Source organism: Castor canadensis, chromosome 11 (genome assembly GCF_047511655.1).
Source record: "Castor canadensis chromosome 11, mCasCan1.hap1v2, whole genome shotgun sequence".
Taxonomy (NCBI): Eukaryota; Metazoa; Chordata; class Mammalia; order Rodentia; family Castoridae; genus Castor; species Castor canadensis.
Genome location: NC_133396.1, coordinates 123,338,845 through 123,349,960, shown reverse-complemented (window position 1 = coordinate 123,349,960; position 11,116 = coordinate 123,338,845). Strand labels below are relative to the sequence as shown.

The 11,116-nt window shown below is 49.6% G+C and overlaps 1 protein-coding gene across 5 annotated transcripts in view; it reads right to left on the bottom strand.

Moving 5' to 3' along the window:
* Window positions 1-1,436: 1,436 nt before the first annotated feature.
* Window positions 1,437-11,116, bottom strand: part of Lamb3 (laminin subunit beta 3) — a 37,275-nt gene continuing 27,595 nt past the window's right edge. For all 5 annotated transcript variants that reach the window (XM_074048425.1, XM_074048426.1, XM_074048429.1 and 2 more), the window contains 7 exons: window positions 10,741-10,938; window positions 10,251-10,395; window positions 6,444-6,651; window positions 5,900-6,041; window positions 5,359-5,535; window positions 4,448-4,601; window positions 1,437-1,981 (listed from right to left, as the gene is read on the bottom strand). In XM_074048425.1, coding sequence (XP_073904526.1) covers window positions 1,845-1,981; window positions 4,448-4,601; window positions 5,359-5,535; window positions 5,900-6,041; window positions 6,444-6,651; window positions 10,251-10,395; window positions 10,741-10,938 — 1,161 coding nt within the window. In that variant the 3' untranslated portion in view covers window positions 1,437-1,844. The remainder of the gene's footprint in view (window positions 1,982-4,447; window positions 4,602-5,358; window positions 5,536-5,899; window positions 6,042-6,443; window positions 6,652-10,250; window positions 10,396-10,740; window positions 10,939-11,116) is intronic.

Sequence of the window (11,116 nt, the reverse complement as noted above, 5' to 3'; positions counted from 1 at the left end):
AAATAAGCTAACATGTTGGAGACCAGGGAAATTTGACTCCCCAGTGGTCAGTTGTTAGACCTTTCCCTGGTGCCCAGCTGCCTTGAGCAGAGGACCATCAACCAAGCAGCCCCTCTTTGGCTACTGGCCAAACTGCCCCTATGGCAGCCTGATGGCATTGAACGTTCCATGGCTACCTTGAGGAAGCCACACTGCCAACACAGCTGTTTGCTGCCAAGGCACAACTCCAACTCCAAAAGGTACTATTGCAGCCACAATCGTTTCAAACAACTTGTCCCAGAATTTTGGCCATCATAAGCCTCCATTAACAGCAGCAGCCATTTTCACTCAGACCAGAGGAGGAACACGTCCCCTGATGGCTCAGCAGAAGGTCTGTGATTGGTGCAAACACCCTCTGGCTCACTCTTCATGTCATCTGGGAGATACCTTCCTGTGCTGCCCCTTGATGGTGCGACATTAGGCCCAATAAAAAGCTTCTCTGAGTGGTCTTTTCTTGCCTACTTGTGATCTTATCATTAGTAGAGCAGGCTGAGCTGGTAACACAAAGAGAAAGTGACTGAAGTGGTGGCAGCAGCAGTAGTAGCAAGTAAGATAGTTTACGAGTCCTAGAAAGTGGGCAGGCAGAATTGACGAGTAGCAGAGGTGGTGGAGATAATAAAGAATGGCAGAAGTATATAGAAGGCAAGAGAAGGCAGAAAACAGAAAGCTGTGAAGAGTCAGAGATGAGAAACTCCAGCTAGAAGAGTTCCAGGGAGCTGCCAAGCCTTAAAATGGTCAAAGGTCCCAACAGCCTAAGCCCAAGATATGTAACACTAGCTCCTATAGGAGTGAAAGTCCCAACACCCAAGGCCTGCCCAGGAGCTATAACACTAGCAGGTACTGTCCTCTGCTGCTGCCTCTCACTGATGCTAGAAGCTCAGGATTACAATAACTGTCAAGTGCTAGTGGTTAAAGCACACCAACCTGGGTGCATCCAGCCATAAGTCTCTGGCTTCTAAAATCTGTAGCAATAGTCCCAAGCTCTCAGGGCTTGGAGCGGTAAACTTCTAGACCTGCCAGTCTATCCCCTAGGCCTTGGGCACTCAAGGATAACTATAAGAGCTTCTACTTGCCTATCATAATACCCAGAGAGAATCCAGGTAGAACAAAAGGATCCCAACCAGCTGATTTGTAACACCGCTGGGAGCTGTGTGAACCTGGACACGTTTACTTCCCTTCTCTGAATTTCTATTTCTTTGTCTATAAATGAGAAGCTGGATTGCTACACAAAGGTGAAAACTGCTACTCTGGTCTCTTATGGATGGAATCCATCCAGTCCCATGGTGGAGGAGCCCAGTCTCTAGGTTCGGGTGTTGAGCAAGCTGAACTGAGTGAGCAGGGCAACCATGGGCTTGAGCTCATAGGAATTCCACATGGAGGCAGAAACAGTACAAAAGTTGACTTAATGGAAAGACAGACCTTTTTCCCTCTTTGACTTCCAGGTTCCTTTCCAAAGACATTTATTATGTATTTCACTTGTACACCACTTTCTGTTCAGTTTTTGTGTTGGTCCAGGATTCCACCACAATGAAGGACAAAGGCTGGGGACATCACCCAGTCCAGCTCCCTCAACTTGAGAGCTCCCGGTCATAATGACATGCCTATCATCAGCATCTCTGTCCCTCAAATGTGCTGTTCCCTTCAGCGCAGGCTCAGCAGTGGCACAAAGCAATCCTAGCAGCTGCACATCTAGGTTGGTCCGGACTGTGCTATGAGTGACGTCAAAGCCTCCTGGAGCCAAAAGCTCCACCTGCCCATCAAAAACAAAGGGGGCAGATGAATGGGGCCAGAGGTGGAGCTGGAGATCACTTGCAGGTGGCATAATAGAGCACACGCGCATTGATGTGGTCACGGATCTGTTCCACGTGCTTCTCCAGCCCTGTCAGGTCCGCCGAGCGCAGCACGATAGCCTGGCTTTCCCGCAGCAGCTCCGACTCCATGTCTGAGGCAGAGGAACACAGGCAGGAGGAATGAATCTCAGTCCCCCCTTCTTCCCCCACCCCCAATCTGGAAAGCAGCACCAACAGGAGAATCCCTTCGAGAGGAGTGGGCTTCTGAGGCAGGGGCTACATACCTCTCCAGTCCCTATCCCACTCTTAGGAAAAACAAGCAGACTTGCAACACACCAAGCTTTGTGACACAGTGCTGTTGGACCCCATCAGCTACCATCCCATCAGTGGTTTTGGGGTTTTTTTTTGGTGGAGTGTGAACTCAGGGCCTACATCTTGATCCACTCCACCAGCCCTTTTTTTGTGATGAGTTTTTTTTGAGATAGGGTCTTGCAAACTCTGCCTGGGCTGGCTTCAAACTGTAATCCTCCTAATCTCTGCCTCCTGAGCAGCTAGGATTACAGGCGTGAGCCACTGGCGCCTGGCATGTTTCAATATTTTATCAGCATGGAGGTCCATGTGGATGCCTACTGGCTGGATTTCAGCCCAATGAAAATTCTGGTACACTCTGCTGGTGGATAGTGTTCAAAGGGTGGCTACTGCATCTTCAGAAGGGATATTGGCAAGCCTTCATACATCAGGATGAAGGTGGCCAGGGTGGGAAGGAAGGGAGGGACCCAGAAATTATATCAGATAAGGACTAGATGTTTTAGCCTGGAGAAAATAAAGCCTCAGAAGTGTGCAGGACTATCATGTGGGAACAGGGCAGATATATTTCTATAACATGGATAGAAGCAAGAATTGGTCAGATTTTGGCTTCATGAGAAGACTTTTCAAATACCCAGAGCTGCCTAAAGTTGGAGCCTCGTAAAGCAGTGCATGCCTCTCCCTATTCCTGACAAAGTTCAGGTTGTCCCTAGGGGACAGGATGGACTGGGTTGCTCTGGAGTCCCTTAGACCTTCATGTCTAAACTGGAGGTGATAACAGGATGGCCAGGGTAGGGCAAAGTTTATTTGGAGTCGCATTTTAGGGCGGGAAAGTGGGGAAGGATTTTGGCTTGGAAAAGCTGCTATTCTGTATCCTCCCCATTATCCTCCAATTTAAGGTAAATTCCTAAAAGTGGGTAAATGCTACAAGCTGAGCCTTTCCTGGTTGGTGGCACATGGCATGCCAGGTGCTAAATCGTTTTAAGATCACCCCTGAGCTATTACTCCCCTTACTCTGTCTTCTTTGTATTTATTAATGCTTTGGGCAGTAGCAAGACATTGCTGGCTTATAATCAGCTTGCAGTTAATCAAAACTCTTGGGTCCTTTTCAGGTAAATAACAACTTGTATTTGCCTATCACTTACCAGTTATAAAGTATTTGCAGTGACAGAGCCACTAAGAAGCCAGCCTCACCTGAGCTGTATTTGTGGGTTACAAACATGGCCAGGGTAACTCTTCTTCTTATTTAAACTGGTCTGGTTGGCTTCAGCCCATCTAGGCTTTTGTAATTCTCTTAGAATAATGAGTCTGTTTTCTGATGTATTGACTGTCTGTCACCCTCAGATTTGATAAACAAATTCTTTATCTTTATTCAAAGCATCAGTGGTCAAGAACTGAACCAGTTACTGGGCTACTTCCTTAAAGTCAGTCCTTTTTGCCTTATTTTTGAGGTGGCCATAACCTCACATCTATTCATTAGGAACCCACCAACCCAACCGTCTTTATGGTGTCTACCTGGTTACCTGGTAAGATTTTTGACAACCACTCTGGCTAAATTCAGAAAGTTTATGGCATTCACTGTACTCTCTAGTTCAACAATACTATCATCAAATACTAGTGATTAACTGGTTTCTAGAAACCCCTACTCCTCTTTCTGAGGAAACCTTAGAACCTTCTCAAAAGCTACTATTATGCCTCCACCATATTCAAAACCTTGGATGGTTCCTTACATCAGCAGGAGCAAATCTATCGTCTTCATCTGGGCCTTGGAGCCCAGCTACATGGACCCCACCATGTGGAGTTATGCTACTTCTCTCCCACTGGTTCTTCATCACCCCTTTTCTCATGGAGATGAATCCTGTCCCCATCCTCAGAGTATGCTTCATTCCTTCTCATCACCCGTGTCTTGATGTCCTTCCTCTTCCTCATAGCTCTTGTGGGCCTACATTTCCTCGCAGGCCCACCTCAAATTCTATCTTTCTGAACTTTTCTTTCATTGACCATTTCTCTCTGAACCCCTAGATCTCTTATTATTCATCCCTTATCACAGACCACCTTGTGTTGTTAAATAGAGTTTCATGCATCTTACAGGTAATGGGGAAAATGGCTTCAGCTGAATTGTGAGCTTTCTCAGCGTAGGCCATGCCATGTCACGTGAACAGGTCTGCATTCCCCACATACGAGAGGTAAATTCCGATTGATCTCACTGCCTTAGCACTGCTGCTCCAAAAAGAATGGGCCTCAGGAGCCCTGGGAGGGGACCATCAGCCTTTAGGGATGCCCAACGGTCCATGCACCCAGCCGTCCCTCACCTTTCATCCTGTCCATCATCTCCATGGTCTCCCCAAACAGCTCCTCTGCCTCTGTCTTGACACTCAGGATTCTGCTGCTCTGCTCACCCAGCATGGGACTCCGACCCAGCCGGTCCTTCAGCTCTGCATACTTTTGCTTTATTCTCTCAAATCCCTGGAAAAGACAGACCAGTCTCAGTGTTGTCACCACCATCATCCATCCCAAAAACCTGTGGCTAAAGCACTTGACATCATTCAAATCAGCGCACAGCGATAAGGTGCCTCCTATTATTCCTTAAAGGGCTGGGTTTGCCTAACCCAGGTGATGTCTTAAAATTCTGGATCTCCCTCCTTCCATCTCTAGGCTCTGTCACTTCCCACCTCACTTCAAGCACACTTCAACCCCGTAACAGTAGGTGAATATTAAGGTGTCACTTAAGAGCATTTTTGGCAACTTGGCAACCAAAATTGCCCATGCCTGTTCCTGACCCTGGAGGAAGCAGGTAGCACACTTGAAGCACTAAGAACAGCTCTTTGATCTCTAATCAAATTCTGATTGTGATGGAGCCCAGGGTGTCTGTCTAAGCTAAGAGTGTCTAGCCAAGCTGGGGACTGAGGAGACAAACTCCAGATCAGGTGTCAAGAGATGTGCTTTGTAAATGAGCTTTGAGCCTGGGGACAAGTCACAATCTCATCTGTAAAAGGAGAGCATCTGAGCTAGAACATCTTCCATGTCCCTGGCCCAGCTACCCCAGAGGCAGCCATGATGGAATTCAGATGCCTGGCTATGACTGGGTTCATGCAGAAGCCACTTCTGGTTCTGTTACTCCATGTGACTTAGAGCCCATGGTCTTATAAAGTGTGCAAAGTCCATCCTGCTCAGGACCCCCCTCTGACTATGCAACATTGGGCTAACTCTGCACTCTCTGTACCTCCCGGGCACTCAGTGCCCTCTCGTTGGCACCCTCTGCAAGCTGCTGGGCCTGGGCTGCCTGTCCCCGCTGCTGCTGGGCTTGGCGGCGGAGCTCCTCCATCTGTACTCGGAAGCCTCCCAGCTGTTCTGTCATGCCCATCACCAAGATTTCTGCTGGCCCCAGGACCTGCTGAACCTTTGTGGAAAGAGAGAGGAATCTGGGGATATAGCAGCAAGTGGTCTTCTTCCCCCAGCTTTTCTCCCAGTCTTCAGGCAATAAAAATATCTCTCCAACCAGGACTTCACAACGGTCCCCTCCCAAACACCTTCCTGTTCACTGACATCCAGGCCTCCTCCTTCTCCAGCCTGACTCCACCCCTGCCGTATCTCAGAGTCCACCCTTGCCTTCTGCATGGATAGAACAGTCCAAGGTTCCAAGCCGGGCCTTTTCTAGACCTCCAGCTCAGTTTCCAATTGGGTAACATTCTGGAATCTTCTATCCCTCATGCCTAAATCTGTTCATTCCCAAATATGGAGGGGAGGAAGTCATAAAACCTCACCTCAGCAACCCTGTCCTGGATAAGCCGAAGGGAGCGACTAGTGCCTTGCATGGTGTCCTGAGCTTCTTGCAGTGCCACTGTGCCCTGTCGGAGGTTCCCAACCACATCGTCTACCTGGCCTTCCACCGCATGGGCTCGGCTCCTGAGTGAGTTAAAGAGGAAGGAGAAGGGGAGAGAGAATGAGTGAACAGTGAATGAACGAGTGTCTGATTCAACTCACACACCCCCAGAAAAATACCATTCCCAGCCAAGATAAGAGCAAGGGGAGTATTAGGGATGCTCAGCAGCTCTTACTTCCAGAACTCCACCAAGCAGACATGCTCAGTGAGTGATGCTGGAGACACCTCTGGGCACAGTTGCCCATATGGAACACAGGGTCATGTGAGTGAAGTGTAATCCAGACTCTGCAGATTACACCATCCCCCACCGTGATAAGCACCTCTTTCTGTATTCCACCCTCTACACCCCTTTCCTAATGACAGGGTTGGGAAGCAAAGCATCAGCCCAATCCCGAGCAGGGAGGAATTGAGGGCCCATGTCATACCTGGCCTCCTCAGCCTCAGCCTGGAGCCTGCGAGCCTGTGCAATGTCCTGCTTGGTCTGGGATAGCACCAGGTCCACGTTGGGGAGCCTGGCTGCGATGGCCTGGATCTCTTTCATCTTCCGCAAAACTGTGGCCGAGTCTGTGGGTAGCCACAGGGCCAGCACGGCCTCACTGACCTCCTGGATAGTGGCTGCATCTGTGTCAGGATCTGGAAGACAGCCATCCATCCATCAGACTGAGGAAGCCCACTCACCTCCCTCAGGACCAGCAGCCCCTCCAGGCTGAGCAGTGCTCAGGGGCCACGCTGATTCTCTGGGAGTTTCCGGAAATGCTGTAGGAGAATGATTGTCCTATGCTCAGTGCTGTGGGGAGGAGGAGTGTCAGCACAGCTGTGGCAGCTAAGTGTCTAGTGCCACAGGAAGCTGCAGGGCCCGGAGGAGGAGGTGGTGCCAAGCAGCTGGTACTGAACAATGCCTGCAGCATACACATAATCAGCCCCAAATTGGGGGGAGTGACCAGGCACTAGAGCTGCTTCCTTGGCAATAAGACCCCTTCTCTGCACACCATGTTGAGCGCTCATGTCTGCAAAGGCAGATAAGGATTATCATTCTTTGCAGGAATGTCACCTTCTCATCGAATGGAGAACTGCATCTTCCATTCACCCTAGACTGGGCCTCCTCATTCTCCATCCTTGCTTCATCTTTCTCCCCAGCACTTAACACCACCCACATGGGAACACTGGCCTTGTTTATCTGGGTTTTGTCTCTTTTCCCACTAAAATGTAAGCTTCATGAAAACAGGGTGTGGGCTTTGTCCACAGCTATCTCTGCAGACCCCAGCACAGTGCCGGGCACTCGGAGGTCCTTGGTGTTTTAAGAGTAAATGAATGATTGACAGGGCTCTCTAGATCCAGGTTTTGCTTTCCTATTCAAGCCACCTGGGACCAGTCAAGTGATCAGGGTCCCATCCTGATCTATAAAATGGAACTAATGATCCCCGACCTAAAGGTGTGACATGTAATAATCAATTAGCAAGAGTTTTTACAAACCAATACTGAGTCAGAGAGTAAGGTCAGAAGTACAGAGATGACATCTCCCCATGTCTCCCTATTTGCTTTTATAGATTTCTCTGGTATGGAAGTGTTTGGGAAGGAAGCACTAACCCAGATGATTTGCCCATGCTTCACTACCAGAGGGTGTACTCACCAACTGGCTATCTAGATCCCATCCCCAGCCCCTCCCCATGCCAGGTGGGAGACAGGCCTGGCCATTGCTATGTCCCTCCGGCCATTCTGCAGCAGCACACAGCAGAAGCTCAAGACAAAACTAGCTGAGTTTAACTAAGAGGGCTCATCACACCTGCCCACCCAGACATCAGCCACACCTCTAACCTGGAGTCCTGCTTCCAAACAGAGTTTAATAAACACCTTCCCCAGAAAGCCTCCCACCACAAGGATGAGCCTATCACTGCCCTGCTTTGGCATTCCTGTTTTCTGCAGAAAACTTCAGCTGCAGGCACAGGCTGGGTCTGCAATACATTCAGTTATAGGTCTTCTGAGGCTTAGAATGGGCTTAGTAAATATTTACTGCTCGCACAACAGCATGCGAGGAATTAAGGCTGCAAAATCAAATTAGATGATGTCCCTGTGCTTGGGAAGTTCAAAATCTAGTGAGACAGGTTTGTAAACAAGGAAGCATAATAATGTATGAATAAAAGTCCAGGGTAAGCCCAGGTGCGAGGATGGCACTGGAGGAGCACCTCCCCCAGGTGACAGGTCCAGGGAGGCTTCCTGGAGGAGAGTGGGATAACTTCGGGGGCTTCTCAGAGGATGAGCAGGAATTAACCAGGTCAGAAGAGGTGTGTGGGGGGGGACCTAGAGAGAGGAAAACATTAACAAACTGTGTGTGTTTGTGTCCATACCATGAGGCAATAATGTAGTTTGTGGACAATAGAGTAAGATCATTGGGCTTGAGTCCTACCTGCATCACCTCTAGCTGGATACCCTTAGACAGGCTGCTTAACCTCTCTGTGTCTAGATTCCTTATATGCAAAATAGAAATAATAATAGTGCTTAGCTCAGGTACCCAGGATTAAATAACGCAATACATGCAAAGCACTTAGAAGTGCCCCACACTTATTGTGAACTTAATAAACACTAACTATTAGTTTGATGGATTCCATCTGGAGAACTAGTAAAGGCAATGTTAATGTCCTCCCCGGTAGACCTGCCACTCTCCCTCGCCTGCTGTGACCCTGCATGCCAACAGCAGTCAGCACCACAGGCCCCTCTGATAACGGGTCTCAGAGACTAGAGCCTACTGTTACAGTACTGTGAGAATCTTCATGGATTCTCCCCATGGCCAGGTCTCTCTCAGGCTCTGCTCCTTCCCTGTGGCCCTGGACCCATCACAGGACTTGACCTTAAAGGCAGCATGAGTGAGATTGACCACTCCCTGCATGTTCCTGTGAGCCTGGGCTGCCCCACAAGGAGAGAAACCCAACCCCCTTTACCCCTGAGGCCCTTGCCCTGGACAGGTTAATACAGGATAAATTGTCATTCAGCCTCCCTGGGCTTGACTTGGGGACAAGCCGCCCTTGCCTGAGTCTGATCCCCAAACCTTGGCCTGTCCCTTCATCCTTATGTGTTGGGCACCATCTTCCTGCTTCTCCAGTAACATTTTCCCCCAGAGGGACCGCATGGCCTTAAGCAAGTCATTGGCCTTGCTATCTACACTCAGGAAAGAGCTTTGGCCTGTGTGGGGCAAAACCACAGCAATAGTAGCAAGAAGAGTCACTGCTACACCAAACCCTCAGCCATATTAACTGGGCTCCCAGCCAAGCAAATTCCCTGGCAGGGACCAGAAATTTCATAATATCAACTCACATTCTGGAGGCACCTTTAATTTTTCAAAGCACTTTTTACATCAGCCGTTTGATCCTCAGAATAAACTTGTGAAATACTACCATCCCTGTCTGCAAGGGAAAGATGAGGCAAAGAAAAACAGAAGCTGCCAAAGTTGTACATGGCCCCTGAGTCCTGTCTCACTCTCCAGGAGCAAGGGCGGGGAATAGCGTCCATCCATTCATTGCATTAGAGTGGGATGCTTCCTGGGTTGGCCTTGGGCTAGGTGCTGGAGATTTAGCTGTAAATAAGACTGACAACCATCCCTGCCCTCTTGGAGTCTCCTGGGGAGACACACAGCACATTCACAGAGGAACCCAAGAACCATAGAGACTTAGCAGTGCCATGAAGTTACAACTCCAAAGGAGAATGGGAAGGAAAGGGGATGTCCATAGATAAAGAGGTCAGGAAAGGCCTCTCTAGGGGAGGTGACATTATAACTGAGACCTGGAGGACAAGACACAGCAGCCTTGGAAAAAGAATCCCAGGCAGGCAAAGAGCAAATTAAAGTCCCTGAAGCAGGCAAGAGTCTGACATGTTCAAGGACATCCAGTGAGGGAAGGAAAGAGGAGCACAAGGTCACACCAAGAGATGGACGGGTGCCAGACTTCGTAGGCCAAGAAAGGACCTGGGAGTTTATCCAAGAACAAGGTGAAGCCATTGAAGGATATTAAGCAGGAGTGCAATGTGATCAGACTTAGATATATTTTGAAGAGGTGTTTCAGGCTTCAGGCTGTTCGATGGAGAATGGATCACATGGAGCAGGCAGGGAGGGGTGGGCCAAACAAAGGGTGGTGGCAGACATGCAGATGAGGGCAGCAGAAGGTGGGCTGATGAACTGGACCTGGGAATGCAGGACATGCAGGAGCAGGAACATCAACAGAGGGGACGCAAGACCAGCTCACCAGTGAGGAAGTCCCGGACCTGCTGGATGAGGAGGCGTGTGCGTCTGACATCTTCTTCCATCTGGGAGCGGCTGGTGCTCACCTGGCTCTCCAGGCGCTGAGCATCTGATTGGACCTGAGAGGCAGCTTCTTCAGCTGCCCTAATCTGTTGACACACACTATGGGTCACAAAGGGGGACAACCCCCAAGGGGCCTCTCGGCAGCCCCCCAGGATTGTGGAGTCACCCTCTACCTTAACACCTATCTATGAAGCATTTGTAACCAACCCAGTTTGACCCTAGAAGAATGGTGTACATGTTGTGTTTAAAAAAAAAAAAGCCCAATCTCCAAATTCTATCTTGCACTTGGTGTGGAGCCCTCAGGCAAGTCATCTACTATCTCTGAGTTTTAGTCTCTCCTCACTGTAAAAGCAGGAGCTCTGAATTGCCTGAAGGGCTCTGTGCCCTCTGCCTCATTCTACCTGTGTCCACCCCACCTCCACTGGACCTACCATCTGCCTGGTCTGCTGGAGCTGGGAGTTGAAGCTACGCAGCTGTTCAGCCACTTGCCCCGCCATCCAGAAGGCCCCTCCAGCCCTGGGGAGAGCACCCCTGCAGTGGGAGCCACAGGTCGTGCCATTATCTTGGGGACACAGCTCACCAGGGCATGCTCCTGGAGTGCAGGCCATCTGCCTGGAGCCACCACAGACCTGTAGAGAGATGGGGGTGTCAAAGAGGCTCCTCAACAACCACTCCCATCCCACACCAGGAAACAAACAGCCAGGCATCTCCATGACAACCAGGCACCAGAAATGTGTTTCCTTGGCAACCTCTGAGCACACAGTGAGGGGTACAAGGGTCAGGATGAATCAGGTAGGTTCTCACTAG